The sequence below is a fragment of the Phalacrocorax aristotelis genome, chromosome 1 (genome assembly GCF_949628215.1).
Source record: "Phalacrocorax aristotelis chromosome 1, bGulAri2.1, whole genome shotgun sequence".
Taxonomy (NCBI): domain Eukaryota; kingdom Metazoa; phylum Chordata; class Aves; order Suliformes; family Phalacrocoracidae; genus Phalacrocorax; species Phalacrocorax aristotelis.
In genome coordinates, this window is record NC_134276.1 from 59,353,509 (window position 1) to 59,369,026 (window position 15,518).

The window sequence follows — 15,518 nt, forward strand, 5'->3', positions numbered from 1 at the left end:
GGAGGCTCATAATAAAGATGTGTGTTCACATGTTTGGAGAAAAACAAAGTTCTGTTGGTTGGTTATTTTTGAACGCATTCAAATTGGGAATGAACTTGATAGGTTAAAGTATTTCAAGCGTGTATTACCTGTGATGTAAAAATGATCTAATGATATGAAAATTAGAGTAAAATCTAAATAAAAATCTAAAATACATAGTCATGGTGGGAAATCTAGTGATTTGCTTGTCACGTTTTTTGTGGTAATGTGAACCTTATGTGGAAAGTATTAGAGGGTGAATGAGTTCTTGTAAAGATTTAATTAAAACTCATGAAAAATGTAAATGTATTTGAAAGTAAAATAACAAGTATTATCAAACTTTGGTTCAGAAATGTCTACTGTTGTGACCACTGCTGTCGTTCTGATTTAGGCTGTACTTTCAAATATCTGTGGTATCATGGTTATAAAATTGACCTTTTTGCAGTAAGAAATGTTAATTTATCCAAGTTAAATTAACTAGGGGAGCATTTCCTGAGGTTTCAAGAGGTTATGTATGTGCATTGTATGCACAGTAACTTTCAGGCAGCTTTAGCTTCTTTTTTCCTTTAGTGTTCTACAGTACTCTGATGGCTTCAAACTTATATGAGGGGTCCAACTAAATCAGAGAATGAATAATTTTTAAAAATAGATGTCTAGAGATTATAGACCTTATTTTTTGAGGAAAATAAAATCCAAAGAAAGATATTAAACTGAAAGGTGGGTAGTCTTCTTCCATTAGAAAAAATTCAGCCAGGCTTTCTGCCCTCCTGATGTGTCTCACACAAAAAACATAATCATAGAAGTAGAGCTTATGGTTAGCAGAGCAACATCAAACTGTGTCAATCCAAGTCACTGCCTAATTTCTATAAAAGGATAGTTCTTCAAGGCATTCATTGCTTAAACGGAATAAGGAAAGTGAGTCTGTAAATAATGAACTCAAAGGTATGGTTATGGATTGAAAGAAGAGTTTTAAGTACAAGTTTACATTACGATACACATGGGAAGAGATGTTTTCTTCATTGGTGAATGTAGGAAGACTGCAGACTTCAAGGTGATGTGAGCTGAGAACAGCTAATAGTGCCCATCAAAGTTGTTCTTGATGTTGTCAGTACTTGGATGAGAATCATGCTTAAATTATGTAGTAAGAACCGTATTTTCAATGGCAGTTGATTGTTCCTTGATTAAAATATTGGCTTTTGTGGCTATTACCATCTTCCTTTTCTAGCAGTTCACTCTTCTAATGTGCAGCAGATGTTGGCAGAATCATTCAAGGTAGCCAGTTTATTTGGATATGTACTAAATGTTTCCTGTATTACATTTTTAAATGCAGTTTTGTTCTTCCTCTGCTCCTGCTGTTTACTTCCCATTAGTACTTTTAAAGTAGTCTTATTGCTCCTTTTGTTATCTAAGAATAATGACAACAGAGCTATGGATTTCATAATACCCTGCAAAAAAGTGGTCTGAAAATCAGTAGATTCTGTGCTATAACTGGGATGTTTGGGAAGGAAGTAAATGTGATTGAAGTTGCATGTGTGAAAAAGGGGGAAAGTCATAGGAGAAATAATATTTCAGAGTTTCTGCATTGGCTTGAATTGTTGGACAAGAGTTTGTGTCTTGTTGCATCAATTACACTAACAGTTTAGGATTAATTGCTGTGTATACTCCTGCTGGATGTTCCTTCCACTTAATGGCTTTTAGTAAATGTGTATTGAAGATGTTCTCTGCTTGCTTTCTTCTGAGTGTCCTTTCTGAAAAGCATGCTATTTTGGGGAAAAAAAGTTCTGATTTCACAAAAGTCCTGCTTTTATTAATCTCTTTATTAATAATTGTAGTGACTGAATGGAAGGAAGATGAATGTCACATAAATTAACTTAGATATATTGCCTTGAATGGTGGATCCAAGTGTGGTGAAGAGAAAGTAAATCTATTCTTGACATTTATTCAGGTGGTTTCTGCTTCATAGCCTCTAGAATAAAAGCTAATTTTAATTCTTAATGCAAAGGAAACAAAGGTATTTGTTTTGAACAGATTTGCATGTGTATTTTGCTGACAAAAAGAAAGGTGAATGTTTTATCTCTTGAAAAATGATTGAGCCTTGGGAGGGCATGACCTCCAAAGGTGCAGAGCGCTTTGGTTTAATTATAGCCAAACAAATAATTTCATGACAGAATGTTGAAAACAAAATGTCTGATTAATCTTTAACTCTCTTTAACACCTCCAAAGGCTTTCTTTGGTTGGTGTGTTTTTCCTGTCTGCAAGTTGTTGAGAATTTGGGAAGTTGTTGAGATGAAAAGTCAAGGTGGTGCCACTGCTATGTTTTCCAATCACCTGTTTAAATCTGTCACTTTTTAAATGTGAGAGATTTTTCTCTAAAATGTTTTTTTGTTTGTTTGGTTTTTGTCTTTAAGATAAAGCACCTTTGTCAAAGAGTCTCTTACTAGTCCCAAGTGCCATCTCAATTCTATTGACTCTCCTATTCCAACATTATCAGAAGTTCTTTGCGTATAACCTACAAGCTATAAAAGAGGATTTTCAGGTAAGAATCAGTTCATTTTGTGTGGAAAGAGACTGCAAAATATGCTCTTCTGTGCGCTTCTTCCAGTCTGTTTCTCCTCTGGTTCTTTCCCTTTGTTCACTGTTGCAGACCAGCTTGTTCTTACCTTTTTTAATGTCACTCCAGTAGGCCACTTCTTGGTAAAAGTGAGAGAAACTGATTTGAAACTATCAACACAGCTTTTCACTTCTTTCTTATGTCTGGGAAGCATTATATTTCTTTCCAGCCAGTGGCATTTGGAAGCTTGTTCTGAATGAAGTGTGATTCAACCCATGTAATAATATAAGTATTTTGATATGAATGTCAATACCTTATTGTGCTTAGTTTTTGAGGCTGAAGAGGGCTATTGTGATCAGCTACTCTGATTATATATGGTTTACTTTAACAACAGAGGCCATAACTTTCACTCTATACTTCTGCTGTAGTTAGTTGTGGGGAAACTAAAATTTACCTTTTGAATAAAACTGCTGCTTCTGATTTGAAGATTCCAAGCAATGGGGGAATTTGTCACGCTCCTCAGTAATTTGCTGAATTGGTTAATTATCTTACTAGACATGTGTTGCTTATTCCCGGTTCAAACTGAGATACTTTACCTTTTAGGTATTGCATCTTGTAAGGTTTTGTTCTCAGCTTAATTAAGAATCCTCTAGTATCAGTTGTAATCATCTAAATAATGCACTTAGAAGTGATTAATAAGGTTTTTTTTTTTCATTTCTGGAAATGGCAAACTAGTGCTCAACAGGGAAGGGTCAGCAAATGCCCCTGTAATTATCTCACCCACGTTTTACAGTTAGATCAAAAAGAGTATGTAGTCAACTTAATGTCTTTTGGGATGCTGACTAGCCTTATAAACCTTAAAAAATTATTAGACATAGCTAGAGATACACTGTGCTGTTGGACTCTCTGATCTTTCTTGTCAAGAACAAGAACTTTATTGTAATGATGTAGATTACAACTCTGCAAGAGCACTGCTCATATTTTCCAATTGCCTTGCTAATGCTGTGCAGCAAAAATACATAAATTAACGTCTGTGTTTAAAAAATGTTACAACGAAGTGTTTGGGGAGGGGAAGGAGAAAGTCTGAGAAATTACTCAGGTTTTAAATGGAAATTTTGTGGGTTTGGGGTTGGTTTGTTTGTTTTGCAGTTTGTCTTCAGAAGAGTCTTCTCTTTCCATTTATTTGATCTGCTGGAAAACAGTAGTAGCTGTGTTTTGTTCAAAGAAATAATCTTTACTGTGTTTTAAGCGTAAGCATTTGCAAGTATCTGTAGAAGCTATGGTACTTTTGTTGTGGTGCTTTGGGGAATTTGTGGGTTTGGGTTTTTTTCTTTCCTGAAATTGTTGTTTCATTTATTGTCATAGACTTAGGAGTAAGTATATACTGTATAATTGTGCACCTCTGAGACCAGGGAGACCAGATCATTTAACTCCTGTCTGATGCTAATATTCAAATGAGAACACTTAAAAGAAGATTTGTTTAGAATAAATTAATCTGAGGGGGAATGAGTTTAGTGGAATGGAATTTTTCCAGGGGCCGAATAGACCTTTTGGATATTGGATATTAGCACTTGTTAAAGCTGGTGGAGAGCATAGGAAATAAAATGTGCAGTTACAGAAGAGTGCTTTTGATTTGGAAGGCAAAATATGTACTGTCCAGAACTAAAAGATCTTTGTCTCCATAAAGGGGACCCTCAAGAAGAAACTGTGTGTAAAAATAAGGTCTTGATTACATTAGACTGTATTTTTTAGGCTGGCTAAATTCAAGCATAATTAGACTTAGAAGCCTTCCATAGTCTGTGCGTGGGCTCTCACTTAATGTGTACCATGAAATGTTCGGCTGCAATGTCACAGTCATGCCAGTTTGGCCTTCAGGAGGGGTGGTACTTAAGCTACTGGCTAGGGTTGAACATTGGGCATGTTGACATGGGACAGCTAGAACGGTGAGGTCCCACTTCTTCTTGTTCAGTCCTTTGGTATCCTGGGGAAGTTGGAGGCAGAAGCATTGGTTGAGGCCTAATGACCTTGAGAAATGTAAGGGTCAGGTAGTGTGTTGGCACTTGGACTTCCATAGAGGGGAGAATCCTAGCAGGCCTTGGCTTAGGAAAGAGGGCTGGGAAGGCCAGAGGGAGCTGGAAACTAGCAACGGAGATGAAGGGCAGCAAATGTGCAGCAAAAGAAGGGCTTAAGGAGAGCGTGGGCCCTGTCCTTATTGTGGCAGGGGACCTAGGTGACAAGTGATGCGCAAAAGGCTGAGGTATTCTGGCAGATACCTTTATTAGTTTGTACTAGCAGGTTTTGCCTTCAGGCCTCCAACATCCCTAAGCCGCCTAGCAGAGTCTGTGAGAGTGAAGCAGTACCCACCATTGAGAAAAATAGATTTAGGGATCACTTAACCCAGCTATACACACACAAGTTAATGGGACGCGATGAGTTGCCTCTGAGGGTGCCAAAGGAGCTGGAAATGTAATTGTGAGTCCTTTCTCTAGCATCTTTGAAAGGTCACGGCAACTGGTGAGGTCCCCAATGACTGGAGAAAGGCAAACATGACACCCATCTTCAGGAGAGGCAGGAAGGAGGATCCAGGTAACCATTTCTCAACACATGCAGGACACAGAGGTGACTGGGAGCAACCAACCAAGGTGCAGTGGACAGATCCTGTGGGTCACAATTGGTTGCACAGCTGGTGTTGGCAACAGGGGTTTGGGTCTTGTGCCCATGGGACCTTCTCTGAGGATTGAGGACTACTGGGAAGAGATGGGATCCACCTGACCAAGTGGGACAAAAGTATCTTTGCTAACAGGCAGGCCAAGCTGGTGAGGAGAACATTAAGACAGGAACAACACAGGAGGGAGATGACAACTCACAGTCAAGTGAGGGGGCAGTAGACTGGGTTAGCCCACAAAGGGTGCAGGGTGATGTGAACAGAAGGGATCTTGTAATCAACAAAACAGGACTGAAAATGACCTACTTCCAGTGTATGCAGATAAATGAGGAAATGCCTACGGGACAGCATTGTGTGGAGCATTATGCTCCCATGCATCTTCTGGGAAAGCAGTGTGACTGGGTGCCTCTCTGAAGTGTTGGTACACTAGTGCATGCTACATACGGAACAAACAAGAGGAATTAAAGGTCATATGCCATTACAAGGCTACAGTCTCATCAACAACACCCACAAGTTTTGAAGGAGTTGGCTCATGTCATTGTGAGGCCACTCTGGATTATCTCTGAAAGCTCACTGTGATCAATGAAGGTTCCTCAGGACTGGAAGAAAGCAGATACCATACCCATCTTCAGGAAGGCAAGAAAGGAGATTGGGGAACTACAGGCCAGTCAGCATCACCTGGGTCTCTGGGAAGGTGATGAAACAAGTCCTCCTAGAACAGATACACAAAGAACAATAAAGTGTCTGGTGGTAGTCAGCACAGATTTATGACATGGAAATCTTGTTTGACTAATGTGATAGCCTTCTGTGATGAGGTAGATGACTGTCTTGGTGGGTGAGGGGAGAGAAATGGATGTTGTTTATTTTGACCTTAGTAGAGCTTTTTATGTTATCTTCCATAACATCGTCAGACAAACTGATGTAGTAAAGGTTAGATAAGTGAGCAGTGAAGTGGATTGAAACCTGGTTGAACTGACAGGCTCACGGGGTTGTGATCAGTGGTGCAAAGTCCAGCTGGAGGCCAGCTCATTGGTGGTGTATATGAATATGGGGGCCAATACTGTTTAATGTCTTCATTCATAACCTGGACAGCAGGAGACTGTGCTCTCAACAAGCCTGAGGATGATGTAAAACTTGAATGAGTAGTTGATACGCCAGTTATCTCTGCTGCCATTCAGAGGGAAGAAAAGTGTCAACATGAACCTTATGAAGTTCAGCAAAGGCAAATGCAAAGTCCTGCCCCTGGAGAGCAGCAACCCCATGCACCTGTACAAGCTGGGGGCTGACCAGCTGGAAATCAGCTTTACAGAAAAGGCCTGGGAGTCCTAGTGGAGACCAAGTTGAACATGAGCCAACAATGCAGCATTGTGGCTAAACAGCCCAACAGCATCCTGGGCTGCATTGGGTTATGAAGACCCTCACAAGGAGGCCTGGTGGGGCAATCCTTTCTGTCTACTCAGCCCTGGTGAGACCATATCTGGAGCACTGCCCCTTGTGCTGGGCTCCTGAGTACAAGGTAGACCTTGACATACTGCAGAGAGCCCAGCGGAGGGCCACCAGTATGGTCAGGGGTGGTACATTTGGCGTATGAAGAGAGGCTGGGAAAGCTGGGATTGTTTAGCCTGGAGAAGACTCAAGGTGGATCTTACCAGTGTGTGTAAGCACCTGCTGGGAGGGAGCAAAGAAGAGGGAGCCAGGCCCAGTGAAAGGAGAAGAGCCATTGGTGATGAGTTCAAAGACAAGAAATTCCATTTAAAGGAAAAGCTTTTTTTACTGTGAGACTGATAGAACAGAGGAACAGGTTCCCCAGAGAAGTTGTGTAGTCTCCATCCTTGGAGATTTTCAAAACAAGACCGGGTGTGGTCAGTTAACACAGCACTCTAGCTGACTTTGAGTGAAGGTGTCACACTAGCCAGTCTCCAGAGGTCCCTTCCTACCTCAGCCATTCTATGATTCTATGAAAGCATGACTGCCCAACCGGTTGCTTTCTTCCATGAGGCAAGTGGTGCTGCGGACAAGGGGGAGTGAGTGGGTTTTGCATACCTTGACTTCAGCAGGGCCTTTACCCCAGTCTCCCATTGAAGCCAGGTTGGTGAGGTATGTACTGAATAACTAGACAAGAAGATGGGCAGAAAATTGGCTGTACTCTTAACAGAGTTATGGTCATTGGTGCAAAGTCCAACTGGCAGATATTACTTCAGGGAGGGGCCCTCAGGGATCAGTACTGGGACCAGTACTCTTTAATGTCTTCATTAGTGACCTGGATAATGGGATGGGGTGCACTCTAATCAAGTTTGTGGATGATCCAGAATTGGTAGGAATGGTCATTATGTTGGAAGGCAGGGCTACTATTCAGAAAGACCTTGGCAAACCCAAGAAATGGGCTGACAGGAACTTCAGGAAGTGGAAAGTCCTGCTTCTGTATGGAATAACCCCAGGCTGCTACACTGCAGGCTTGCGGGGGACATGTGCTTGGGAAGTAGCTCTGCAGAGAAGGACCTGTGGGTCTTGGTGGGCAACAGGAGTCAACAGTGTGCTCTTGCAGCCAAGAAGGCCAACCATCTCCTGGACTGTATTAGTGAGTGTGGCCAATAGGTTGAGGCAAGTGACCCTACTCTTCTAGCTGACACAGTGCTTTAGGTACAGTCTCACAAGTGCCCAGTTCTGGGATCCTCAGTACAAGAAAGATATGAACACACTGGAGTGGGTCCACCAAGACAGTCAGAGGGTTGGAGCATGTGACGTACAAGGAGAGCCTGAGAGAACTGGGTCTGCCCAGCCTCAAGAAGAGAAGGCAAAGAGGAGGCATTTTATTGCTGTGTACAAGTGCTTGATCAGAAGCTATAGAGCAGCTGGAGCCAGACTCTGCTTGGAGGTGCAATGAAGTTCGTGCAAGAGGTAGTGGACCCAGGGTGGAACGTGGGAAATTCTGCCTAGATGTAAGGATTCTATTTACTTTTTTAAACCTTGGGGGTGGCCAAACGCTGGCACGGGTTGCCCAAAGAAATGGTGGAATCTCCATCCTTGGAGGTGTTCAGGACTCAGCTTGACATGGCCCTGAGCAAGCTGATCTGATTAGACCTGCTTAGAGCAGTACACTGGAGTACCTGGTGTCTGGAGGTCACTTAAAAAATAATTATTTTTCTGTAATTCTACAATTTGCTAGGGTTGTGATTTCCATTTTTATTTGTAAATGTGAACTAGGGACATAAAAATACATTTGACTTCATTTCAGTTGTAGATATTTTAACGGATAGTCCTTTTTCTTGAAAATATTTTGTTTTTAAACAGACTTCTTGAACTCTCCATGACATTCTACTCTATTTCCCTTCTTAAATGTACTGCATTTCTGTTAACTGACTTTGGTATTATATTCATTCTGAGCACAAAGTCTGTAAAGAATTTCCTTGAAGGAAGGGAGCCTTGACAAGGTGATCTTTAACCTTCTAGATTTGGAGACTTGTATGTGGGAGAACAATATGTCTTGATTTGAAAGACACATTCTGCAGCAGTCTGCTCATTTACAACTTCAGAATATTTGAAAGAAGATATGGCAGCAGAAAATTTTCTGTAAGTTCCAGTTACGTTTTATTTTTAACAGAAACTGTTTTCTGCGCTGTTTAGAATCTTGTAGTCTTGGATTAATATTGCAGTTTTATTACTAACATTTTGTATAGAAATGGGTTTTAATGAGAACTTGGTTTCCATAAATCTAAATTTATACTGTCTCACAGTCAGTGGATTATTCTAACTAAAATTTGCAGCTCTATCAGTTGAAAATTATCAGACCCGTAGAATTTAATTTTGGTAACAAATCTAACTCTTCAGTATCTAGAGATGTAGATCTGGAATTATGTTGTGCTAAAGATTTTATTTTCTTTATTGAACCAGTATAGTGGTTTTCTTGTTTTGTCTTTTATTTAGATTATTTTTAATCTATTATTAATCTATTAATAAAACCTTATTTTTAAACTGTTGAATTAATTAAAATTAAACTTTTTCTTTCCAGTCCTTTTTACTGGGTGCTTGGATGCTCTCGGCTTTGTTTGATCTTCTCCTTGTAGAAATTGCTCAGTATATATTTGGCATCACCATCGACAGCTTGCCTTCTGGCTTGTAAGTAGCTCCTAATGGATTGATTATTTTAGATATAGTTTCAAGGGAGTATTTTGTGAAGATTTCAATTAAAGAAAAAACCTTTCTTCCTGTAACCCTTCAAATTAAATTTGGTAATCTCTTGAACTACAATGTAAAGATTCTTGGCACAACTATATGTTTTCAAACGTTCATTTCCTAATTGTGATCTGTGGTTAATTAGTTCATAATTTATCCATGTAATGACTACTTTCCATTCTGTTAGACCCATTTCCACTGTCAGCATGATTGAAGTGCGTCTTACAGCGCACAAATTATTGCCATATTTGGTTTTGTTCAGTTCAGTAGATCTGAAAACTGAAATCAGGTTGGTGCTGATTTCTCTCTTAAATAACAAAGCACAACTACAAAGCTTGAAAGTATTTAGTGGTTCACTTTTGCATAACCTGTATTGGGTGTATCTGCACTTAATAAGAGATGTACATGTTACAGTAGAACCGTAGAGCTGGCAGAGCCTTTGTAGTTAAGCTTCTGACAGGTGAGATCAACCTTATACAGGCTTGAGTTTCCATGTGTTGCACGCTCTGAGGTAATAATAACAGCTCATGGGACAAGATTTTTAATATTAAACACCATATTAGGCTTTTTAAATTTCTACTTTTTTAGTGTGTCTCTTGGAAGTAGCTAAAGGCTGATTTAATAAGGAAGAAAAAGCACGTTTGACATTGTAGAGATACATTTTTTGTAGTGTGTGAGTATTCAAAAGGAGTTGAAAGCTTGAGTAGTACTGCAGTTACTCATGTTTGCTACCTTGAAGTTTTTTGCTGGGACGTAGGCTGCTAGTGCATCTGGACAAATTCAGTGTTTTCATATGTGTTAAAAGATACTTTGTGCAAGAGTAAAATGTAGTAAACGTGCACATCATACCCACAGGGAACTAATGAACAGCTTGACTGTTACACCTTTTGATCATACTTTGTAACTGACAACATTCCGCAGTCATAGATAAAAGAAATCTGCATCAAAGACGTTTTTAGTTGAATGAAATATAAATGTTACCTACATATGCTTTGTGTTTAAGTCATGCTAACATTGATCTTGAGAGAATGAAGCTAACTTTAGAAGTGTGGGATATACAGTAGTTTCAGGAGCATTTGGTTGTGCAAATATAAAAAATTAATATCTATGTTGCATCGTAGTTCTTCAGTGTTGTCTGCTTTATTGTACTAATAGTCACTTTTTCATGTCTGACAATATTAATGATCTTTTGAGATGACAAAGGCATTGGAAAGTTTAACACCAATACTAGGTTGTAGTTAATTTCAGATTTACAAAAGCCATTGAGCAAATATAAAGAGGTGCAATTATTATTCTGCTTTTCTCATATTTACAGTAAAACAAATATATCTTACTTCTGGCTATAGAACATTCTTCAGTGTAGTCAAAATGCTAGAATTTGGAAAAAGAATTGCTTGTTTACGCTATAAAAGTCCGCTGGCATTTTTTCTCTGTCTATATCATTTCACTGTTCATATTATTGAGTGATCTTACACTTCCAGTTCGAAAACTTTTCCTGCGCACACTTCGAAGGTAGTTGCGATAAAGGATTACACTGATGACTCTTGCCTGAAATTGTTTAGAAACAATATAGTACAGTATAACATCCAAGCATGTACTGAGATTCATGAGAAAGGTGGTAAAGGCTGCCCAGGGATTGTAAGTTGTACCTTCATCTTGCAACATCAGGAAGGCGAAGCAAATGTGGAAGGGTACAAAGCAGATGAGTACTTGAGCAATCAGAGTAACTATAATTCTTATGGATCTCTCCTTGGCCTTAGGCTTCAGTTTGGAAGTCTTGCCGTGGATAAAATTGTAAATAATGACGAAGTAACACCCCATCATAATAAACAAGGGAATCAAAAAGAAAAAAATCAAGCGAGAAAAGTTCAGTGTATTTACTTCCTTTAAATGGATGATATCAAGCATTTTTATGCAGGTGGTGAAATTTGAGGCTTTGTCTGGATCAGATTGTAAAAACAGCAATGGGGATGTTGTTGCAAGGGTCATTACCCAGATTCCAATGCAAGCCAGCACAGCTTTTTTTGTATTTTTTAGTTCTTTGACATGTTTGGGCTGGACAATAGCCATAAATCTGTCTACACTTATAAAAGTGAGCAACCACAGAGCAATGGCTGGGTAAAATATAGTGAAAGCACTGATAATCCGACAGAATATATCTCCGAAAGGCCACATTTCTTTCCCATGGTAGATTATCCGAAAAGGCAAGGAAAAGATAAAAATCATGTCAAGCAATGCCACATTCATCATATATACAGTTATAGTTGTTCTCTTCTTGGTAGTGCAGCTAAAAACCCATAGTGCAGTGGCATTCACCAACAATCCCACTGTGAATACAAAGCTGTAGAAGACCAGTGATGCAATCCTGTATTCTTCAGGGTGGGGATTTTCAGGCATCATATTTTAGTTGAATTTAGGAGTAGTTGTTACACTCCATAAACACCCTAAAAGATAGATAAAGTATGAAAAGTTATTCTCAGTCAAAGGAAAACTTTCCTTAAAAACAAACAAGATTGTTGTAGGATGGGGTTTAGTGATGAGATTGGATTGTTTAACTGTGAAAATGCACTAGCTTTTTTGCTTTTTCTGACTACAGATAGATTATTGTGCTTTGAAGGAAGTACCTGTACTTGTGAGAAGTAGTATTTATAAGCTAGTTTTAACTAAATATTTTTAATTACTGAAAAGATTTCTTACGTAGGGAATCAAAAAGTCAGGATTGACCAGCTGCTTTGAGTGTGCTTCAGTAGCTGATAATTATATTGAAACAACTGTAATTGAGGAAGAGAGCTATTTTCTACAGAAAATATTTCTTCAAGTTGTCCGTGTTGAAAAACTAATGACTAAAACTAGTTATGAAAAGAAATAAGTGAGCATGGCATGTATTGACATTTGGATATGCAAAATCAGGCATTGACTTTGCATTTTATCTGTGTAGGAACTACATGGCTCCCAAAAGAATAGGTGCATGCTGTTCCTCGTAAAAGACATTAGAAAGCTATCTTAATAGCTATGTAGCTTCTAATACAGTAGTTGCTCACAGGGTGTCAGACCCTACCAGCTGACATATGAATGAGATGAATAGATTGATAGACTTCCTATTTAAAAAAGTAAAAAGATGAGAAGCAGCACAGATCTGACCAGGGCCTGCGCGAACAGTATTTTGGAGGGGAGAAGTCGCTGTCTGGTAGCCAGCTGCTCCATAGCACAGTTGTGTTGCTTCTCTCAGCTTCTTGGTCATAGGAGTTTGACATCTGAAATGTCATTATGCAGACTTGGGTGATGAGAGCTGAAAGAGATTATCCCCTGGTCTACTTGGGAGCCATTTGGGGATGGTAGACCTTACCTGGTGTTTGCATGGGTGCTTTGGTTAACCTGCACCCCCCACACTTTCCTGGCTCTTGCTGTGGTCACAGTTTCATGACTTAGCAAAGGAGGGTTCCTCTTGTTTGATCTTTCACCCAGCCCTGTGGCAGTTTTGTGAAAGGGGAGGAGGAGAGGGAGGAAAGAGTTAGTTGTTTGTCTGATCTTCCTACTTGTGACAGACAGCCAAGTAACTTGTACAGTGTCAATTAAGCACCAGAGCTCTTCTCAAGAGAAGAGTGCATAGTTCCTGTGTGTTTTAGCTCCAAAAGTGAAGAATGCATTATATATATATAAAAAAAAAGCTTATTGTTACTGGTTGTCTGGTTTATGCTTTCACTGTAATGTTACCAGGTGCTTTTTACAGTGGTATAGGAATACATAGTGGATTGAACCAGTGTTTATTAATCTAGCATCCTGGTTTGACACTGGCAAATATTAGCTGCATTTGAGAAGAGTATCCATGGAATAACTAACTAAGTATGACCTACTAAATCTTTCTTCAGGTTTGTTTCTACCTTGAAATACGAAGTTTGGACTTCTGGTTTTCCTACAAGTCTCCAGTTTACAGATAGGGCTAAATATTTGTATGAATATATTTTTTTCTAAACTTTTCTCTCAAAGATTTTTGTTTAGCTATACAAAGCAAAAAGTTGTGTCTTCTGATCAGATGAGGTCATTAGAATATGTAACAGAATTCATGTTTTGTATGGGAAAAGCTATGCGTATAACACTGATAAAAAAGAGTTTTGGAGGGCATCTGTATGAATGACTCTAAAATACCTCACTGTGTGAAGAACACTAGAAATAAAAATATTAAAGAGTGATAGCAGACCTTATTGAAAGGTAGATGTCTTTATACTTGAAAGAAAATTTTTGTAGCACGTGCTTGTAGCACAGCTGAAATATTATCTGGTATACTGTCCTGCTTTCATTATTGTTGCATAAAATTGTCCAAATATTGCTTAACACACAACCCCTGCCCTGCACATTTTAAGTGTGGTTTTTTTTCTTTTGTTCTGTTTTTTAATTCTGTTGCTACTGTTTGTGTATGACATGGTGCATGACTACCTATCTCAAGATCCTGACTGATTTAGTGGGTGAATTTAGCAGTAATGTATAGGAGAGGTAGAAGAATTAACTTTTTCTAGACGAGTGTTAATAAACAGCATGGATTTTGGTTTTGGTTTTGCTCTCCTCCACTTTGGGCTTGCAGTGACTGTAATAATTTCTGGTCAGGTCCTGTTTCCAAAATAACCAGCAGACAGACTGTTGATGGGAAGAAGGGAAATCTGACGTGAGCTTCTGTCAGGATGATCTGTGGTTCCATGCCTTGTTTGCTGGTTATTTCAAGTTTGTGCCAGTTTTGAGATATATCGAAGAGTTAACCTACTATAATGAAAAGGGTTTTCCGTTTGTTTAGTTGTTGAAGACACAGTTTCCCAACTTTGTGGGTTTAAATGCATGTCAGTGCTATAATTAGGTAGTTCTCCTAAATTTAACTTTTAAGAATCTAAAATTTCGCATTTAGGTAGGTAAGAAAAAATTAGTTTAAAAAGTGTGTAGTTACCTATCTGCATTTATACATGAATGTAGATGTTCTGCTTTTTCATAATTACTTGTGTGCATGGGGTTCAGGTTGATATCTCCAGGTCAGCCCAAGCAGATCTTTGGGTGCCTCTGGGTGGATGGTTTTGCCCTAGTTGCCATTTTTCATAATGGGAACACTTACTGGTATTGATTGAAGCACTTGCTGAAGAGTCCCTGGAGCCACTGGTTTCCAGGTGTCTGTCTGTGTTAATTCTGAATGATTACTCTGAGGTTGGTCTGTATGTTTTATCAATCTGGTTTACTTTCTTAATGATAGTTGAGGTCCTGAATGTCTAATGTGAATTGTGAAGCTCATCTAGGTGCTATGTACAAGAACAGAGGCTTTCAGAACAAAACCAGAATTAAATCTTTTCCTCCAGATTCTTACTATGAGTTAGGCAACAGTGACTGTATTTAAAAGACCGTGTGTGTATCTCTCTTCCCAATCCCCGTTGTTTTTTTTTTTTTTTTTTTTTTTTCCTTTGGGTGTCCCTTACATTTGTTCACACTTCCCTAAAGAGGACATGGCTTTCAGTGAAGCACAGTGAGACCAAGCAACAAGATCTTCCCCTGATTTTCATTTAAAGAAAACATACATTTTTCCTTTAGTGATAACATGCTTACCAATGCATTCAGTTATTGCATACTTTTAAATATATTGTTAAAATCATAAACAGTATTTATGGACTATGCTTATACAAACGCAGTTGTTTTGCTTTAAATGTTATTTATAGAATGCTGCTGATACTTTGAAAGTGCATTCAAGAATTAAATTTCTTTTCATTAGTTCTAGAATAAATATCCCTGTTCAGCTTCTGAAGAAGTCCATCATAGCAACATGCGTGAACATCCAAGTTAGACTGTTAGTATAGCATAATGGATTGTTACTCACCTTTTGTGCACTACAAAGTTTCTTCCAAGATGCTCCTTTCATAGCCCCAAATCTGTAGAAGGTTTACACTTCCTCTTATCTGCTCAGCTTCACTTAGCTAAAATAGCTCCTCTTGGCAGGCAGGAAGCAATGACGCAGTCTAGCTAGTTCTGAGCTTCTATTGGTCATACTTAAAAAGTATCTTGCTAATACTTCACATACGTGTGGTGTCTGTGAACTGACATTTTTAGTACCTTTGAACAGGCAAGCTTTTATAGTATTTCCAG

General features: G+C 38.9%; 2 protein-coding genes across 4 annotated transcripts in view; one reads left to right on the forward strand and one right to left on the reverse strand.

The window, feature by feature from the left end:
- Window positions 1-15,518, forward strand: part of UBAC2 (UBA domain containing 2) — a 97,102-nt gene that overhangs the window by 8,758 nt on the left and 72,826 nt on the right. Inside the window, exons 2-4 of the mRNA XM_075090025.1 lie at window positions 2,427-2,554; window positions 8,685-8,804; window positions 9,244-9,350. Of these exons, the coding sequence (XP_074946126.1) occupies window positions 2,427-2,554; window positions 8,685-8,804; window positions 9,244-9,350 (355 nt within the window). The remainder of the gene's footprint in view (window positions 1-2,426; window positions 2,555-8,684; window positions 8,805-9,243; window positions 9,351-15,518) is intronic.
- Window positions 9,620-15,327, reverse strand: GPR18 (G protein-coupled receptor 18). Of its 3 annotated transcripts, XR_012660148.1 has the most exons (3): window positions 15,253-15,327; window positions 12,754-12,874; window positions 10,533-11,851 (listed from the first exon to the last, which is right to left on the reverse strand). XR_012660148.1 is itself a non-coding variant. In XM_075090044.1 (2 exons), the coding sequence occupies exon 2, from the start codon at window positions 11,805-11,807 to the stop codon at window positions 10,842-10,844; it is 966 nt and encodes a 321-aa protein (XP_074946145.1). In that variant the 5' UTR covers window positions 11,808-11,851; window positions 15,253-15,318; the 3' UTR covers window positions 9,620-10,841. The 3 variants fall into 3 exon arrangements, 2 of the variants coding, with proteins under 2 accessions (XP_074946145.1, XP_074946139.1); XM_075090044.1 differs by lacking the exon at window positions 12,754-12,874 and having other exon boundaries at window positions 9,620-11,851; window positions 15,253-15,318; XM_075090038.1 differs by lacking the exon at window positions 15,253-15,327 and having other exon boundaries at window positions 9,620-11,851; window positions 12,754-12,823.

Excerpts from the sequence above, each read along its gene's own strand:
- GPR18 (XM_075090044.1), bottom strand. The coding sequence starts at position 11,807 with ATGATGCCTGAAAATCCCCACCCTGAAGAATACAGGATTGCATCACTG.